Raw genomic sequence first — 18,766 nt, forward strand, 5'->3', positions numbered from 1 at the left:
CATGCAGCCAACATACACGCGGCAGGCCACACAGCAATGAGCATCCCAACGAGCACAGCGCCCAGGCTCCTAGGGACATGCATAGCACACGTGAGTATGCTCCACGTGGCATAGAACCCAGACCCTTTGCTGCCTCTGCTCCACCCTGTAGATTGTGGGTTTTATTGAAGAAAGAAGCAATTTCCTTATAAGCCAGGACTGTCTCAGGATTGAGGGTGACACCCCCTGGTGGTCCCACTGACATCTCCAGGACGGAGAAGTCCGTGGCCAGGACCCCTAGAGGCCTAGTGCTTCCTCCCTACCCCAGGGGTGTGAGCAGTGGTCTGCGGGAGATGCTCTGGGGGTGGAAGCTTCAGACTCGAAAGAAGGATCAGGCTCCTGTGATGGCCACAACAGCCCAGAAGGACTTTTATACCCCTGTCTCAGACTGGGAAACTAAGGCCTAAGGTCTCATTGCAAGTAGAGGAGAGAGCCTAGGTTTGAATCCGGGTCTCTCTGGGGAGAACTCAGACATCCCCCCAACCCACAGGGAGGGTCCCTGATGCACACGTGCACACACACCCCGGTTTGCTTCTCAGTGGCGTACATGGAGGAGACCTCCTGGCAGAGCAGGAAAGGCCCCTGCTCCTGCCAGGTCACACTAAACATTTGACCTGGCTCTTAGCTCAGGGCTTCCCAGCCTTGGCACTGCTGATAACGAGGGGCTAGATCTTTCTCTGGGGTGGTGGGACCATCCTGTGCTGAGCAGCATCCCTGGTCTCCACCCACCTGATGCCAGTAGCATTCCCTCTTCTCTAGTCATGACAAGTAAAAATGTCCCTAGACATTGCCAGTGTCCCCTAGAGGGCACCCCCCCACGTAAGCACCCCTGGTGTGGCCCGAGCCCCTCTTCCCTGAGCATTGACAGGGGCCGCGGAGGCACAGGGCGTGGGGTCAGAGAGCCAGGGCCACGCTGAGACTTGTTTGTCCTGTGTCCCCCCCGCTACCCCCGGCTCCAGTGACGGGAGAGTCCCCTCCCAGCCTCTCTAAAGAACTGACCAGCACACTGGCCGGGGTCGGTGATGTCAGCTTCGACTCGGACAACCAGTTCCCCCTGGATGAACTCAAGATTGACCCCCTGACCCTGGATGGACTGCACATGCTCAACGACCCCGACATGGTCCTGGCCGACCCGGCCACCGAGGACACCTTCCGGATGGACCGTCTGTGAGCTGCACACCCGGCACATCGCCGCCCAGCCCCCGGCTCCATCACCCCGCCGGTCAGTGGTCCCGACGGCGTCTCCCTGAGCCCAGGGACGGCCGCGCTCCGTCCTTCGCAAACGGCCGAGCTTGTGATTCTGAGCTTGCAATGCCGCCAAGCGCCCCCTGCCCACCCGCCCGCCCCCCAGCTGTCCACCTCCCTTGGGAGGCCGCGTGTCACCCCCGTGGAGCCTCCCTGCGCGTGCTCTCTCGCCCCCAACCCTGGGCCATGAGCCGTCCCCCTGTAAAATGCGGAAAGCGTGTTGGGGAGGGCCGCCGGCCTGGAGGGGGCGCTGTGGTCCACGGCGGCGGTGGGCTGAGGTGCATTTTCCGACTGTTGTCCAGCTCTCACTGCCTTCCTTCGTTCCTGGTCCCCCGACCTGCCCGCCACCCCCAGCCCGAGGTTAGGTAGAGAGCCAGCCCCACCCTGCCAAGGGGAGAAGGCACCAGAGAGAGGGGCAGACACAAAGCAAAATAAACACTATTTTGACTGCTGTCTTTTATATTTCTGAGCACATTCAGAGAATGCTAGAATCCATCCCATGGAGGCAGAATATAAAAGGTGTGAACAGAGCATGCGAAGCAGCTAAATCTTCCTGGGGCCCTTGCTCCCGCTTTGCCCACCCCCAGCCAGGTCCCTCTGTGGCCGCCTTTGCCCTGAAAGTGAAGCCCCCGGCCAGGACGAAAGGGCCTTCCAGGGGATGCATGTGGAGGCAGGGGTTGTTTCTGGGGGTTGTTTTCATCTCTCAACCTGTTTGCATCTTTTCTTCTCTGTACCTTGGTCACTGTCACTGTTATTTAAAGAATGGGGTGGGGAGGGGGCGGCCAGGGCATTTTTGTTGTGTTATTGTTTGTTTGTTTCTTTTGGTTTGTATTTACACTTTGGTTGTAGACAAGTAGCTGACTCTCTTGATCCAACACTTGCCCGAGAGCATGTTTTTATTCCAGAAATCCCATGTTATATATTTTTTAAGCTAACTGGAAGCAGTCTGCTGCCTGCCCGGATCTGAGCTGTGTCTCTGGCCGTTTTAGTTAAGGCCCACATTATCTCAAAACGGAAGGGCTGAGTGAGGGTGGATTGGGCCTGGTAGGCTCTCTGGCAGAAGCTTGAGGTGGCTAGAGGTGCCTCCGCTCCAGCCATGTGAGAGGCAGAATTCCAGGAGGGAGCCACGGCTTTTATTAAGGGTCTCTCCGAGACCCAGCTCTGCCTGGCCATCCTCAAGGTGCCCGCTGGTCTTCAGGGAGGACTGGTCCCAGACCCCGAGACTGGTGACAACTGCAGCCCCTCTGTCCTGACATCCCCAAGATGAGGCTGTCCTCTTGCCCCCCACCCCGAGAGCCAGCTGACATTCGTCCCCTTCAGCTACCCCTCTCATGGTTCCTCCCGGCAGGGCTGGATTCGGGGGGCAAAGAGCAGTGTTGTCGTAGCGGGAGGTTTCCAGGTGCCTCTTGAAGTGCCTCCCGAGGCCGTGGTGACCATCAGGGCTCGGCCACCGTGCCGGGGGCTGTCCCTGTACCCTCCAGGCCCCGGGAGGGGTGACAGGGCTGTCTTTGTTTTCCGTCAGCTGCTCTGAAATAGGAACTTCTGTTGCAGTCCCTCCGAAGCCGCATCCTGAGCTCTCGCCGGCTCCTTGGCCTGCAGGCCGGGCCCGCACCTTCTGCTCGGTGTGATTCTTCTCTGTGGCGTCGCAGCCACTGCCTCTGGGTCCCAAGAGCCCTCGCCTCTGTCCGTGGGAGCCAGATTGGATCTAATGACATCCAGCTCTCTTGTTCCTGGGCCGGGCTGTTAGCACGTGGCCAAGTGACTGGGCTGCCACAGGTGTAAGAAGGCCCCCTCCTCAGTCATTTGGCCCCTGATACCCTCGTCTGGGCTAAGGGACACGGGGTTAGTCCGGGGTTAGTCCGTCCAGGTCAAGGGCCCAGCCTCTTACTGAGGTAGGGGCTGAGAGCAAAGAGTGAGACTTTTTTTTTTTTTTTTTTTTTTAAGAAAACTACATGTACATAGAAGAGTTTGATTACCATTAGACTTGTATGTAGAACTTTTTAAAAAATGGCCTTAATAAAATTATAAACCTTCCTGGATGCAATTTTCAAACAAGGCATCGTGGACCCCATGTGGGAGCCTCGTCAGCCCGTATTTCCTGTCTGCCCGGCACCCGGTTCTCAGTGCAGATGGGCAGGAGAGGGAGGGTGTCCACCCCTGCATCCTGTTTCCAGCATCCCCTTGGCCAGGGGCACAGGCAACATTGTATTTACATGGCCACTTGGGCTCATGAGGGGCATAGGTGCAGTTTTCCCAGGGAGGGGGTCCCAGCCAGGAGCCAGTGGCCAGGCATCCCTGTGTCCTCAAAGGGTTCATACCCCTGCCTGGGCCTGGGCAGGCCTCCTGAGGTCTGCAGCAGGGGATTTTGTTTATTTCTTAAATATTGCTTCTCTACTAAATATTCTTGAATTGCCAAGACTTCCTGAAACAGGACAGCCTAAGGGAACCAGCCCTTTAACTTGTGATGTGAAAATACTGTGATTTCAGGCGAGCTGCGCCGTGAGGGGTGGGCCGGGGCCCCTGAATATTGTATATAGACCCCGCCGCCTGTGTCCTCGCTCGCTCGTTCTGGACAGGCCTGGATGCTCAGCCCACATGAAGTCAGAGGCTAGGCCTGTCTGTCCCCCCACTGCTGCCCCCTGAGTGCTCCTGATTTCAGTCCCCTACAGCTGTGCGAATTTCTGCCCCAGGAACACAAACCGAACAGTGTGTTCCCACCTGCCTCAGTTTACCCTCTGTCCTCCAAGCCCCCAGGGCAATGAGTTTATTACCCCCACAGAGGCTTGTGGGCCAAAGTAGAGCCCGGGATCAGCCCCTCTCTGTGTCCTTCAGAAGAGAGGGTTTATGCCACCACCCATCAAAGTCACCCCCCACACACAGTGTCCAGGGCTGATGTGGGGGAGGAGAAGGGGTCTTGTCGGGATCGTGTTCCCTGTCACAGGTACCCATGCCAACCTCCTTCCCCACTATGTCCTTACCAGGGAGAAAACAGGCAGCACTCTTCGGGGGCATCCCGCATTCCCCCCACCCCCGCCATTCTCCTCACATGCCCTGCTTCCTTCTGACATACTTCTGGGCAGGAAGCGGTGGGGGTGGGGTGGGGCGGCCCCTTGGGGCAAGAGGCCCTGACACCCTCAGTGGAAAGCTCAGGGGGCAAGTTGACCCTTTAGCAAAATTTAGGGGCCACAGCTGACAGTATCCAAAAACTGTCTACACTCTCCTGTGGGGGATAAGCCAGAGAAGGAGCCCTAATTGTGGTGGGTCCAGTCCCCCCTGCCATTGCTGTCCATAGGACTCCCTGGGACTAGCAAGGCCTAAGGGGAGGGCAGCTGTGTGTGTTTGGGGCCTTTCCCCAGCAGCACCTCCACCCAGACCTCCCTGCTGGCTTCTGAGCCACCTGCCTGCCCCAAGGGTGTGCACTGAGCGCAGGGGTCCCGAGACACTCAGGCTGGCCTTTGCAGCCTCTTTCTGCTCTTGTCTACTTGTGGGTTTTGGGGGGCTGGGAAAGGAGGATTCTGATGTCTGTGTGTTTGGCATGATTTCTGTGGGTGGCTGAGCTCCCCGGAGGACGCCTAGCCAAGTGGGCCCTGTGGTGAGGCCCGTGTGTCATAGTGGGGCAGATGGGAATGGACATCGAACACTCTGAGACCCCCACACGGAGGGTGAGAGGCTCTGTGTCCATCCGTATGTCCAGCGGTGGGTGTCCAGTTTTTGAGCTGTATGCCAGGTGCTAGCTGTGGCCCGGTCAGGATGGGAGCAGGCGCCGGGTCTTTGGGGGGCTGAGTGGGGCTCAAGCAGTAGAGACTGCCTTCCCCGCCGTCCAGCATCCTGGGCCCAATGAGCCCCCATGAGGGACTATCCTTAGAGGGGCCCCCAGGGCAGCCGAGGACACATGGGAACGTGCCCCCTCCCCAGACCTCCACATCTCAGCCGACCCTGAGCTGGTTCATAACCAAGCATCCTTCCAAACTCCCAGCCCCATCTGGATTCTGGGTTTTCTGCATTTCCAAAGAAAGCATCCCCACTCCTAGGTACAGTCTGGGTGTGGTAAGGCCTGGCGGTTATTGGGGAGCCCTCCGCTCCCCACCCCCAGTCCTGACAAAGCAGCACCTGCACCCACCACCCTCACTGGGTTCTGATGGACCTGTAGGTAGCGGCCACAGGGGCTCTCATTGTGGGGGTGGGGTAGGGTAGGGGGGGGCCACAAGGTCAAGGGTATCCGGTGCCCCTGGTCTTGACCCATCACCCCTGCAGGTGATGCTCCAGGAGAGGGAGCTGTGGCCCCCTGAGCCCTTCCCACTTGGCTTGCAGAACTGTGGGGAGGACTGTGCGCCTCCCCCCACTGCTGGAGGCCTGCCCGGGGTGAGTGGGCAGCTAGGTCTGTTTCTGCTCCCGTTCTCCTTGGAACCTGTGCCTCCACCTTCTGGGGGTCTCACAGTGTGTGACTAGGGGCTCCTGGCACACTCCTCCATCAGGCCCTGCCCTAGCATCTCAGCCTGAGCTGACTCTCCTTGGTTTCTCTTGGCCTTTGGCCTCCAAGGTTCCTGGTCGGGTGGGACTCAGTGCCCTTTCATAACCCTTAGCCACAGGCAACTGGCCACAGACACATTCTCTCCAAAGTGGCCACTCCCAGGAGAGGGAGATGGGGTAACCTGTATCCCCAGGCCTGGGCGCCGGGATACTCATCAAAGGCATTGGCGGGGGGGGGGGGGGGGGGGGGGGGGGGGGCGGCGGGGAGAAAAAGACCCTTGTGACCTGGGCCTCAGTTTCCCTCTTGTCACTGACTCAGACCCATGGGTCTCGGGCCTCAGGGTCCTCCCCGACAGGGTGGGGGCTAAGGTCTGGACATCAGAGTGATGCTGGCTCCAAATAGTTCTTTCCACCTGCCCTCTTGGCCAGCCCTCAACACCCCGTCCCAAGATGCCGGGGACATGTGGCACATGCAGGGCGTGGTGTTGCCCCCATCTCGCAGGGCTCTGGACTCTGGGGCCAATCAGTGCCCAGCCCATCCTAGCCCATCACTTCTGACCTCTTGTCCACTCGGGACAAGTGGACACAGCCGTGGCCTTTGCCACCAGTCCCTGAGAGGGAGGGCTTTGGCAGCCAAGGTCCACTGGCCCCGCTGTGCCCCCCCCATAGGAAACTGCCCCCCAAGGGGCTGGGCGGCACCACTGATATATGCAAACCTGCCGGTCCAAGCCCTGCTCCACCTGTTTCCCTCTGTCCCCAGGCTGGCTCTGCCCCTGCCCCCAGCATGTACACTCTGCTGTGGATGTCCGTGGGCCGTGGGTTGGGTGCCCACGGTGGGTGGGGGCGGGCGGCTCAGGGCGCACTCGGCCGGCCCCTGCCCATCCTCTCTGGCGTGGACGCTTTTGTCTTTGTACCTTTGCATCCTTTGTAATGAAACATAATAAAAATCCAATGTTTTCGTCCCTGCCTCCTCTTTTTTCCTGCCCCTTCCCCTACACTGGGGATGGAACGTGGGCCAGTAGGTATATCAAGTGGGAGCCACACACAGGCCCCCCGCCACACACACACACACACACGCACACACACACACACACACGAACGTGGACACCCAGGTGTGAGCCCCTCACCCCCACCCCTAGCCAGCTAGTTGGGCCTATTGCCTGGAAGGGGAAGGACCCCAGGATCCTGGGGGGCAGGCACTCAGTGGTGGGGATCCAGCCCTGTGACCTCAAGTGGGTAGGATGCAGTGGCAGGCCCGGCGCCTCCCCAGTCAGTGTTGGACACTCCTAGTCAGGCCGCTGGTCCCCAGCCACTCGGGGCAAGGGCACGGGTAGTCATTAGCAGGTCTGGGGTCCCCGGCCCAGCCTTTCCTGGCCCCACCCCACGATCTCCCTGAAGCAGAGACCACAGCCAGCCACTCCACCGCACACACTTTATTTTGTCCTCTCTGAGCCCCTCAGCCTTCCCTCCCCCAGTCCAGCCACCCCTCGGAGCCGGGCACTGAGCTCCCTGCTTGGCGTGCTGAGGGCAGCCCTGGGGGTGACCTTCTTCCAGCAGTGGATCCCCACGCCCGTCCCTAGGCCTGCAGCAGCCTCTGAGTCTCGTAGTCCTCAGGGATGGTGTCTGTGGAGAAAGGGCCAGCGAGTGAGAGGGGGTGAGGTTGGGCAGGATGGACTCCCACCCCCGCCCCCCAAGCAGGGCTCTCCCCTCACCATTGCAGCGGTAACGCAGATTGGCCCAGATGATGTTCTCTTGGGAGAAGCAAAAGACCCCCAGGCGGCCACCCCTCATGGTCGTGTCCAGGACCACGTTGCTGTCAGCCACCAGCTCAGGGCCCTCGTAGAACCGCACTCTGGGGGGAGGATGAGACAGCGAGGTGGGGCCCTGGGCTAGGCCCTCCCCTCTGAGGCCTTGGCGTCTGCCCTGGAAGACGAGTCCCCTCCTCTCTGGGAGTGGAGGCCGTGTGTCCCCCCCCCCGCCTGCCTGGGCCACTCTCAGGGCAGGTGGGGCTTCTGACCTGAGCCTCAGCTTCCCTGCGTGACAGGATGGACTTCCTGGCAGTGCAGTGGGGACTGAGAAACAAGTAGGACCCCACCGTCTGAGGACCTGCTGTGTCCTGCGTCCTAGGAGAAGTGTCATGTCCCAGAGCCAAACACAGTTAATTCTACCTGCCCGTATCATTCCCATTTTACAGGTAAGGGTACCGAGGTCCCCTGAACCTCCAGGAGCCAGGACAGAGCAAGGGACTTCTGGTCCATTGGCAAGGGGCGAGGTCCCCACCTGATGTAGCCCACTTGAGGCCGGTGCTGCAGGAACCAGCGGTAGGACGTCTTGTCCTTCCAGCCCACGTTGCGGGGGTCCTTCCACAGCAGCCGCACCTGCGACGCTGTGTCCCCCGTGTGCCAGAGTGCATTCCGCAGCTGCTCCCCGGGGCCTGTGGAGGACTTCACAGCCTGCCATGCCCAGGGACAGGGGAACAGAGTCAGAGACTGCCCAGGCTATCGGAGCCCTGCAGAACCCTGCCTGGTGGGACAGGTTTTGGCAGTGGTGGGAGGCTCTCGGGTGCCTGGATGGATGGGATACCGGCAAGGAAGCCTTCTTGGGGGCCACGTGGAGATTGGGGGGGGGGGTATGGGGGGGGGGGGAGGGCAGGGATGGTCTGGGAGCTCATGTGAGGATTTGGGAGTCCGTGGACAGGTTTGGAGTCTGAGGATTTGGAGGGGTCTGCGAGATGACTTAGTGACCCATAGAAAGTTTTGGGTGTCCATGGGATAAACTGGGCTCTATAGGATTTGGGGAATTTGCTGGAGGGTTTCAGTGACTTACTGGGGTCTAGGGGTTCTGCAGGAGGATTTGGAACCCGAGGGGAAGTTTAGGGCTCCGTGAGGTTTCGGGGCCCAAAGGAAGTTTGGGGGCCCTAGAGGAGTGTTTGAGGGCCTGTAGGAATCCAGGGGGTGCTGAAAGGACTCTAAGGTCCACAGGATGACACTAGGGGGCTGTAAAGGCTTTGGGAGACCTTGGGAGGATTTGGGGCCTCCTAGAGAGCTCAAGGACTGAGGGAGGTCAGGCAGGGCCGCGGACACCTTGAGCTGAATGCCGGGTTCAGCCACTGCACGGAAAGGATTCGCCTGCCAGTACGTCTGTTCCATCTGCTTCCACATAACCACATAAAAGCTGGAGCTGTCCTGGTAGCCAAAGATGAAGCCTGCGTAGTCGTCATCCGTGACCGTGTTCACGTGGAACGTGCCTTCAAAGTCCACGCCATTGAAGGCCGTGTAACCTGGGGAAGAGAAGGGAGCAGTGGGGCTCTCCCCATCGGGGCCCTGCCTCCCCCCCCACCCCCGCCCCTCTGGAGTCCAACCTGCCCCTAGGCCCAGATCCCCAACCATATACCCGCCCCATGCCTACCGGCCGAGTCCAGCCACGACCGCATCCCTGGGCCTGTGACATGCCTTGGGTCACGCTCCTTCAGAGTCCAGAACTGTTGGACCCCAGAGCCCAGACTCAACCTGGCTCCGCCTTTCCTAACTTCAGACCCGCCCCTGGCCCCGCCCCCTATTCGGCTAGCTGTACAGCCTGGACCCCTCTCCGTGTCTCACCCACAGCCAGGCCAGGGTCGCTGTTCATCGTCTGCACGATCTCCATACCCTGATGGGGTCAAAGGAAGAAGGGCCTCAGGTCGGCCGCATGGGTCCTCGGTTCCCCCGCCCCCAGCTGAGGACCCAACCCCACCACCTTCCGCGGGGCCCTGTCCCCACCTGGTTGAGCACCACCCAGTTGGGATCTATCTGAGCGTCGCCTTCGGGGTCCAGCACGACCGTCTGGAAGGCCCGGAAGTCAGTGAGGGTGACCTCGGCGTTCTCCGGACACACATCGATCTTGTCCACCACTTTGTCCGCGTCGAAGTCGCCCTGGCACACGTCGCCCACTCCGTCCCCTGAGAGACCCCCGTGGTGGAGTCAGCGCCAGCCCCGCCCAGGGCCTAGTCACGCCCACATCTGCTATAGGTCCCGCCCATACCACGTCCCAGCCCCTCCCATACGTGCCAAGGTCTCCACAACAGCCTCTAACCCACCACAGGCCCTGCCCCTGCCCTTACGGTCTACATCTTCCTGATTTGGGTTGGGCACCAGGCGGCAGTTGTCCCGACTGTCAGGGACCCCGTCGTTGTCATCATCCTCGTCGCAGGCGTCACCCTGGCCATCGTGATCTGAATCCTGCTGGGCACTATTTGGTACTGTAGGGCAGTTGTCCCGTGAGTCCTGGTGCCCATCCCCATCCCTAGAATTGGTGGGTGGGACAGAGAGACAGTGAGATTTCCCAGAGGGCTGCGTCGGGGTCGCCCACCCTCAGTCCCCACCCCCACCCCAGATGGCCTCCTTACTGGTCTTGGTCGCTGTCGCAAGCGTCTCCCACAAAGTCGTGGTCCACATCACTCTAGGGAAGGTGGATGCAGGAGTCCGAAATCAAGGCAGAGGAATTCAGAAGCCTCCCACCGACCCCGAGTTCCAGAACCGAGGTCCTCCTGACCCCAAGGAACCATGCTTAGACCGCGCTTCAGTCTCCTTAACTAGTCTGGAGCTCACCTCAGGGATCTGACCCAGCTGGGGTGCCTCCGGCGCTCACCTGGTCTGCGTTGCTCTTCTGGGGGCAGTTGTCACAGGCATCCCCTACACCATCACCGTCGCTGTCCTTCTGGTCTGAGTTCGGCACCCTTGGGCAGTTGTCCACCGTATTTCGGATCCCTGCGAGAAGCAGGGGGACAGCACAGGATCCCAGGTTGGGGGCGGGACCAGGCTAACTTCGGCAAGGCAGCAGCAAACCTGGGGCTAGCCTGGGACACAGTCGTGCGCCTCTCGGGGCTCCCAGCGCTACAAAGTTAAATCAAGTAGGGCATTGGCCCAAGCCTCAGAGACTTGATGGACGGCGGGTGAAGGGACTGGCTCTCACTCACAGAGGAAGCTCAGCTGGACCCTCCGCTGGCCCTGGGAATGCACCATGCTGAGTGTCTGCCCCAGGTGTAAAACCTGGCACCTCCCTGGCCCTAAACGGCAGGCTCACGTCTCTGCTCAACTACTTACTCCTTGCAGCATCTGACACAGGGCCCCCCTCCCCTCCTCCAAATGTTCCTGCCGCTTCCCCTTCGCGTTGTGTCCCTGCCTTATTTTTCTGCCTGCAGGAGCACAGTCCGTGGCCCCTGGAGCCCTGGAGCGAGCTCACCCGCAGCAGCTTCAAAAACTAGCCGAGCTCCGCCCTCAGGCAAGCCGCGCCCCTCGGTGCTTGCCCTTCCCTCCCCCCTCCCTTCTGCTGCTCTCACGGTCGCCGTCGATGTCGTCGTCGCAGGCGTCGCCTTTGCCGTCCTGATCTGTGTCCTTTTGGTCATCGTTCTTCTGGGACCGGCAGTTGTCGCACGCATCACCCCACTTATCGCCGTCCGCATTGCGCTGGTCTGGGTTCCGCACCAGTTTACAGTTGTCCTGGGGGACAGGGCCGATTACCGGGGGGAGGGGGGGGCCGGTCAGGCCTGGAGGGGCAAATGTCACTGCCCAGACCAGACCAGCTCCGAGGCCCCGCCTCCTCCGCAGAGCAGTGGTCATCCTTCCTGGACCCCCCCCCCGGGGGGCGCCCCCGCCCCCCCCCCCCCCCCGGGGGGGGGGGGCCCCTCCCGCCCCCCCCCCCCCCCCCCCCCCCCCCCCAGCCCACATCCTCTGAGGCCACTTCCCTCACCCAAGCCACAGCCCCACCTTGCCTAACCTAGGCCCCGACGTTTGGCCCCACCTGCTCGTTGAGGACCCCGTCCCCGTCGGCATCCGGGTCGCAGGCGTCTCCGATGCCGTCGCGATCCACGTCCTCTTGCCCTGAGTTGGGCACCGTCACGCAGTTGTCCTGGGGAGGGCAAGGCCGGCGTGAGGAGCGTGGCTAGGGAGCCCCGCCCACCACCGCGCGGTGCTGGCCCTTCAGACCCCGCCCACCTTGCGGCACTGGCGTTCCGGGCAGCGCAGCTTCTCGTCGGGGAAGCCGTCCAAATCCGTGTCTCGGCCGCAGACGAGGCCGTTGCCGGCCCAGCCAACGGCGCACTGCGGGTGGGGTGGTGAGTAGGTGCCCCGGCGTGTTCGCCACCCACCCCACCCCCTCGTACCCCATGCCAAGGTCGTTTCTGCTCGCCCGCACTCACCACGCACGACCTCGAGCCATCGCGTTCCAGGATGCAGTCGGCCTTCTCGTGGCACGGGCTGGGCGTGCCGTCGGGGCAGAAGCGCTGTGAGCGCCGATGGCAGCCGGATGCCTGGTCGCCCACGAAGCCGGGCTGGCAAGGGCCGCACTGGAAGGAGCCCTGGACCCGGGCCGCGGGCAGTGAGCTCGGGCTGCCTGCCACTTCTCACCCTCCCCCAGTGTCTCGATCCTTCCCCGCTCCTACCGTGCCTTACCCGGGTATTGACGCACACGGAGTTGGGGACGCAGTTATGCTGTCCGGTCTCACACTCGTTAATGTCCGTGCAAACCTGGATGGCAGGGAGCGCAGAGGTCACCGCCCCTGCGCAGAAAACCCGCATACCTCCCACCCGGTTCACGTCTCCTCTGCACCCTACCTCTCCCCTACCTACATTCCTCCCCCAACCTCCACCATCTTGATGAGGACCCTTCCTCTATCCATCCCCCGGGCCCCCGGGAGCCGGGCTCCACCCCTTCCCTCTGAAGCCAGGCAGGAAAATAGCCGCAAGGCTAGCGGACCATTTCCCTGATGAAGCCCACCCCTCCACGGCCCTCACCTGCTTGTTGGCTTTGGCGAAGGCCAGCCCCACGCCCTCGTGGGCGGGGCCGCTGAACCCGGGCGGGCAAGCCTCGCAGCGGAAGCCGGGGCTAGTGTTGATGCAGCGGACGCGCGGGAAGCAGGGATGGGCGTTGCACTGGGGGAGGAAAGGCCACGGAGGGTCAGAGGACGCAGGAGGAGAGCCCCGTCGAGAGCGGCGCCTCAAGATTTTGGGGGCTTGAACTTAGAAAATTCAAGGGCCATTAGCCAGCACTTGGGGGCGGGGGGCTTGTGGGGCAAAGGCCATTATCCCAGGGGTCAGACGCGACTTCGCCTTGATGGGGGCAGGGGAGCGACCTGGCGGAGAGAGGGGCTGTTCCTGGGAGCCGATGGGCTGGGTGCTCAAGGGCGGGGGAAGGAATTGTGAGGGCGGGCGTCCCCAGCAGAGGGGGGAAGTGGCCGTCGAGGCGTGCGTGCCCGGCCGTGGGAGGGTCGTCCGAGCGGGCTCCTCGCGGTGGTTGAAGGGTCGTTGGGGCTTCCGAGCCCCGGAGGTGAGGGGGGCCTTTGGGGCGGACCACTCTCGGCTGTAGGAGAGTGGTCGGGGCGGCCGTCACTGGCTACGGAGGGGGTCGGCGGGACCGGCGTCACTGGTGGTAAGGGAAGTGGTCTGGATGAGTGCCCCCCATCCCCGGCGTCAAGGGGGTCGTCCGGACGGGCGCCCCCGGAGGTGAAGAGGGCCTCCGGGTGAACACTTTCAGCCGGGGAAGAAATCGTTGGGGAGGTCGGTAGTTGTAGGGACCGGTGTTATAGGGGGGTCGTCGGTGGGGTGGGGGACGGGCGCACCTCGTTGACGTCGACACAGTGCGAGCCATTGCCAGTGAAGCCCGCGGGGCAAGGTCCACAGCGCGCGCCGCTTGCCGTCTGAGTGCAAACCACGCCTGGGTAGCAGAAGCCGGGCGCGCACTGGGAGAGGGGCCGCACGCTCAGACCTGGGGTGCGCGCTGGCTGCATCCCTGCGGGTGGTGAAGTGGGGCTGGTCAGGGCCCAGCCCCGGGGGCGGAGTCTATCGTGAGCACGCCCCTTCCTGGAGGGCCGCCCCTGGGGGCGTGGCGAGATCCCGGGCTTTCTGCGACCCCGCCCCGGACCCGGCTCCAAGCCCGCTAGGCTTTTCCAGTCTCTGCATTTCCGCGCGCGTCAGTTTTCTGCTTCTCCCAGAGCGTCTCTGCATCTCCCTCCATCTCTCGCACGGCCTCTGCTTCTTTTCGTGTGTCCCCCTCTCCCTTCCCATAGTCTCTGTCTCCCCCTCCTTGTTCGTCTCTCTCCATCCCTCATCCAATCTCTCCATCTGGCAGCCTCCGTCTCTTCCTGTCCCTTTTCCTCCCGGACTTTCCTTCGCTGTCTCCGTCTTTGTCTCCCCAACTCTTCTCGATCTCCCCGCCTGCCGCGCCTCTGCCGCCCCAGCTGTGCTCACCGCACGCGTCACACTCCATCACTGTGTTTTTCAGAAACGTGATCTCCTTGACCTGCGGTGCAGGGGGAGACGGGGTGTAGTCAGCGAGGCCCCATCCCTCTTTTCCTCCCTTGAGTCTCCTCTCCCCTCCCCCAGACTCCCTTCCCACAGACCCACCCACTCCCCTCGGACCCTCCCTCCACCCCCTCGGACTCCCTATCCTCCCAGCACCTCCCTTCCTTGGGACTCCCTCCCCCCCCCCCCCCCCCGACCCCTGTCATCTCCCGCGGAACCTTCTACCCCTGGGACTCCCTTCTCCCTCTTTTCTACAACTTCCTCCCTGAACCTTGGTACCCACGATCCTCTCCATCTCCACCGGCACCTCCTTCTCCCATCCCCCTGCCTCTCCTTCTCTTCCAGGCCTCACTCCCCTCCTCCGCACTCCCCGTGCCCCCCCCGGCCGGGGGGCCCCCCCCCCCCCCCCCCCCCCCCCCGTCCGCACCTGCTGCCGCAACAGCTCCCGCACATCCTGCAGAGCCGCGTTGGTTTCCTGAAGTTCCCGAAGCATCTGCGGGCCCAGATCTGCACCTGCGCCGACAGGGGGCGCTGGTGGGGCGTCGGGGTTTGGGGACCCCCGCCACACCAGTCCTTACCGCGGCAGGGCCCTGGGACTCCCTCATTCCTTGAGCGTCCGCCCTGCTGCCTGGTTTCTCCGACCTGCATGCCCCGATGAGCAGTCCCTGAGCCCCCAAGAAGCCGCGACCCCAGGCCTCACGGGTCCTCCGGTACGGTTGGGGGTCGAGGCCACGCGTGGGGGACGGGGCGGCTTACCTATCTGTATCTGGCCTTGGCCCGACGCACGGAGGGCTGCCAGGGTGAGCAGGAGAACGCAGGCGGCGGCAGGAACCATGGCGGCGGCGGGGAGCTGGACTGCAGCTCCCTCTCTGCTGCCCACGAGGCCCGCGGGGCGTATTTATCCCGGCGGCTCAGCCGGCTCCGGGGACGGCCCACCCGCGGCCCTGCCCAGCGTCCAGCCGCAAGGTAAACAGATGGCGCTGGCCTCTGCGTTCGAGGCCCCGCCCGGTATTGCTGAACCCGGACACGGCGGGGAAACTGAGTCACGGGGAGCCGGGGTAGGGGTCGATAGGGCAGGGAGTCCAGTGGGACCACCCTCCAGCCCTCTCTCTCACTTCTCTATTGAGTGCCTGCTGTATGCCATGATTGGGACCTAACTGAGTACAAAGCAATCTGTACAGCGGCTCCCCTCAGCTCACACCTGGGGAACCAGTCAAGAGACGCTAAAAGTTAGGACCCCCACCCCCGACTCTGCTTTCAGTCAGGCCGACTGGCCCTCCACTCCCTCTTCACTTGCTTCAAAATGAGGCAAATGACATCTCTCTGTGCCTGTTTCCATCCCCAGCAGAGGAGTGCGCAAATTAAAGGGCTCCAGCTGGAGGAGGTCTGAGGGGGGTGGCCAGGACTTCTGTTTGCGGAGACTTCGCCATACCTTCCGAGCTCCGCTCCAGCTGCTGTGGGAACAGCCTGTAATAAAAATAAAAATTACTTCTAATCAGGAAAATCGTCCCTCCCAGCTCAGCCTCGCTCCTGAGCTACAAAACACTTTGACTTTCTGGAGTTAACCCTCTCCACCCGCTTTCCAAGTGCTCAAAGCCTCTGTCGTATGGATCAGAACACTGAGGCCCAGAGAGGGGAAGTGGCTAGCCCAAGGCCACCGCAAGGGGCAAGGGTGAAATCAGAGAGGTTCCAGAGAAGTCACTAAGGGCTTCCCGGAGGAGGTGGAAGGGAAGCCTAAAGGAAAAGAAGGACTCAGATCAGCAGAGCGAAGTGAAGACAGTTCTGACATAGTGAAGCACGTGTGGCTTGGGGAGGGGGGAGTTTCAGACACATCTACTTACTCCACAAACACACATTGAACACCTACCGTGTGTCACGTCCTGCGCTGGACTCTTGACACAGGACGAACAAGCCAGAGTTGGCCCCTTCCTCTAGGGGAACCCACGTTGGTGGGGAGGCCACTTGCATAATCACCCAAAGGGGCCAGAGCTGTGATGGGGATACACAGAGAGCAGTGGGAGCTCCAACAAGGTGCTGGACCCAGCCCGGTGTGTGGGGGAATCTGGGTAGGCTTCTCAGAGGAGGAGGGAATGCTAAACTGGGACCAGGAAGGTGAGGAGAACATGGCCAGGCAAAAAAAAAAAAAAAAAAGATGGTAGGCATTCCAGGTAGAACAGAATATGTGAAGATTCCGAGACAGAGAGGAGTCTGGTCCGTTACCAGGAATGATCTCAGGGTGGAGAGATGTTGGGGCTCAGGAGATGCAGTGCCAGTGGTGTGGAGCTCAGGCTGTCTTCAAGGGCAATAGGGAGCCACAGAGGGTGAGGGAGGAGGAGCGGGCCTGGTGGGGAGGCTGGGTGGGAACAGTCAGCCCCAACCTGGGCATTTCTAGTGAAGCCTGTGCCCTGACAGTGCCCACCTTGCCTGCTGCCTGCGGCCGGGCCATGAGCTCACCTCCTGTTTTCCTTGGCGTCCAGCACACCTGGGGGCCGCTCCCGGCCGGCACTGGAATTCTTGGGAAAACCACAAACTCCGGCGGGGCCTGTGGGCTTGCGTGCGCCTCATGCAGCTGAGACAAGAGCACATGGAAGCCAGGCCCCTGCCACAGGCTGGGCACGGGGCTGAGACTTGGGCGCACGTGGCCTTGTTCATGGCCAGGCCACGGGGAAACGCGGGGAAGGGCATTCCGGGCAGGGGGAACGGCAAAGGCAGAGGTCCTGAGGATGTCCCAGCCTGCGGATCAAACAACAGGGGCCCAGGGACGAGCAGTCTGGGTTCGTGCTCCTACCTCCTGGATCTCACCAACCCTGAGATCCCCCGTCCGGCAGTGGCTCCTTCTCTCGTGCACACCACACACGGCCTCACATTACAGAATAACTTTCTCTACGTGTCCTTCCCAGTCTTTGTACCTACTGTTCCCCCTGGCCCCAAATACCTTCTTCCATCCTTCGGGGGCACCTGGGCGGCTCAGTCGGTTGAGCGGCAGACTTTTGGCTCAGGTCATGATGTCACAGTTCACGAGTTTGAACCCGACACTGGGCTGACAGCTCGGAGCCCGGAGCCTGCTTTGGATTCTGTGTCTCCTCTCTCTGCCCCTCCCCCACTCACGCTCAGTCTCTCTCTCTCTCTCTCTCTCTCACTCTCAAAAAGAAATAAATAAACATTAAAAAAAAAAGACACTTGGGCTCCTTCTTCCATCCTTCAAGTCTGGGCTCTGATGCCCCCTCTTCCGTGAAGCCCTCCCTGCTCTTCCTGGGCAGGGCTCAGGGGCTGGCGGCTGGCTGTATGACAGCCGTCTGGGACCCCTGGCAGACTATTCTTGGCAGAGAAGGTTGGGATGCCCTGACTCTGGGAACTGGGATTGTGTGTGTGTGTGTGTGTGTGTGTGTGTGTTTGTGTTCAGTGTTTATTTTTTAGAGAGAGAGAGAGAGGGAGACACAGAATCTGAAGCAGGCTCTGAGCTGTCAGCACAGAGCCCGATGTGGGGCTCGAACTCCCGAACCGTGAGATCATGACCTGAGCCGAAGTTGGACACGTAACCGACTGAGCCACCCAGGCGCCCCGGGATTGGCTGTGTTTTGTTCTGTTTCTCACAGCCTGGGGATCTCCCGGTTCAGAGAGAGAAGGGGCTGGTGAGCTGTGAAGTTACCTACTAGGATTAGCATATCATGTTCTTATTCCTTATTAGTGGAACATCATTACTATTAATAATAGTTATAACTGCCACCACTGTACTTTAGGACAGACTTGGGGGACACACGGTCTAGGTTCAAACGTTGGCTGGGCACAGCCTTGCTGTGTGACTTCGGGCAAGTTGCGTGATCCCTCTGTGCCTCGCTTAGAAAACAGGAGCGATCGTTGTTGAGAGAATTGAATGAGCTACCGGGTGCCCGACGTCTGGCTGCGGTATTAGCCTTGCCATACACTATGGAACTTACACACTGTCACTTATACCTCAAATTGTCCTTATTCACATTTTCCGTAGAAAAGAGACGAGACAGCTCGAGGTCACACAGCAGGAATTAGAACTGGGGAAGGCGGGACCCCTAAGGCCTTCACCCCCCCCCCCCATTGCCCTTGGCCACAGAATCCAGACGAGAAATGCTGGCCCAGGCCCCTCATTAGCTGTGAAGATTCTGCTGCCCAGGACCTCCTGGCCCGAGCCTTTCTTTGGCTGGCGCCCCAGCCAGCTCCCCTTCCCATCACACCAGACCCGGTGGTTCCGGGAGCCTGGCCAGGCTGGGGCAGAGGGGCTGGTGCCTGTGTGATGGGGCCCCGGGGCCCTTCCCGGCAGGGGTTTGCCGGGCCAGGAGACATGCGGGCGCCCCCAGCTCACCCAGCCGCCTCTCCTCGTGAATCCAGAGGGAAAGTATGTCGGGAAGGCAGCTGCCCTGCCCTGGGCGGGCCCGGCCACAGGCCCAGGGTCTGGGGAATTCATCAGGGCAGTGAGGGAAGCCATTTGGCCACTGCTACATCCATAACTGAGGAGCCTGACCCAGCCTGCCTCGGACGGCCCCACTGGACCCATCTCTCCAGAAGGACCAAGGAGTTGGGGGCGTGGGAATGGGCGCCAGGGGGACATCCAGGCACTGGAGTCGGGCAGACCCACCCTGACTTGCACTGTGAACTTCAAGAAGCCCTGCCTATATACTCCCACTTTCCATCTGCCCCAACCCTGTCCCCATACCATCCCAGTTCCCAGGAAGGTGACGATAGAAAGGAGAGAACAATAAATA

At 61.3% G+C, this 18,766-nt stretch overlaps 2 protein-coding genes across 11 annotated transcripts in view; one reads left to right on the plus strand and one right to left on the minus strand.

The window, feature by feature from the left end:
• The window catches only part of CRTC1 (CREB regulated transcription coactivator 1), a 75,932-nt gene extending 69,214 nt beyond the window's left edge, over positions 1-6,718 (plus strand). For all 10 annotated transcript variants that reach the window (XM_040444975.1, XM_040444977.1, XM_040444978.1 and 7 more), the window contains one exon: positions 999-6,718. In XM_040444975.1, coding sequence (XP_040300909.1) covers positions 999-1,210 — 212 coding nt within the window. In that variant the 3' untranslated portion in view covers positions 1,211-6,718. The remainder of the gene's footprint in view (positions 1-998) is intronic.
• A 454-nt stretch (positions 6,719-7,172) lies between these two features.
• COMP (cartilage oligomeric matrix protein) lies at positions 7,173-15,475 on the minus strand. The gene is made up of 19 exons (XM_040444986.1): positions 14,787-15,475; positions 14,458-14,543; positions 13,977-14,028; positions 13,349-13,518; positions 12,525-12,662; positions 12,183-12,257; positions 11,930-12,088; positions 11,727-11,831; positions 11,533-11,640; positions 11,072-11,231; positions 10,381-10,499; positions 10,139-10,191; positions 9,854-10,035; positions 9,513-9,691; positions 9,354-9,402; positions 8,838-9,034; positions 8,035-8,207; positions 7,467-7,606; positions 7,173-7,377 (listed from the first exon to the last, which is right to left on the minus strand). Exons 1-19 carry the CDS (start codon positions 14,863-14,865, stop codon positions 7,331-7,333), a joined length of 2,271 nt encoding a protein of 756 aa, XP_040300920.1. The 5' UTR covers positions 14,866-15,475; the 3' UTR covers positions 7,173-7,330.
• Between the last annotated feature and the right edge of the window lie 3,291 nt (positions 15,476-18,766).

Source organism: Herpailurus yagouaroundi, unplaced genomic scaffold (assembly GCF_014898765.1).
Source record: "Herpailurus yagouaroundi ecotype Mexico unplaced genomic scaffold, PumYag 193, whole genome shotgun sequence".
Classification (NCBI taxonomy): domain Eukaryota; kingdom Metazoa; phylum Chordata; class Mammalia; order Carnivora; family Felidae; genus Herpailurus; species Herpailurus yagouaroundi.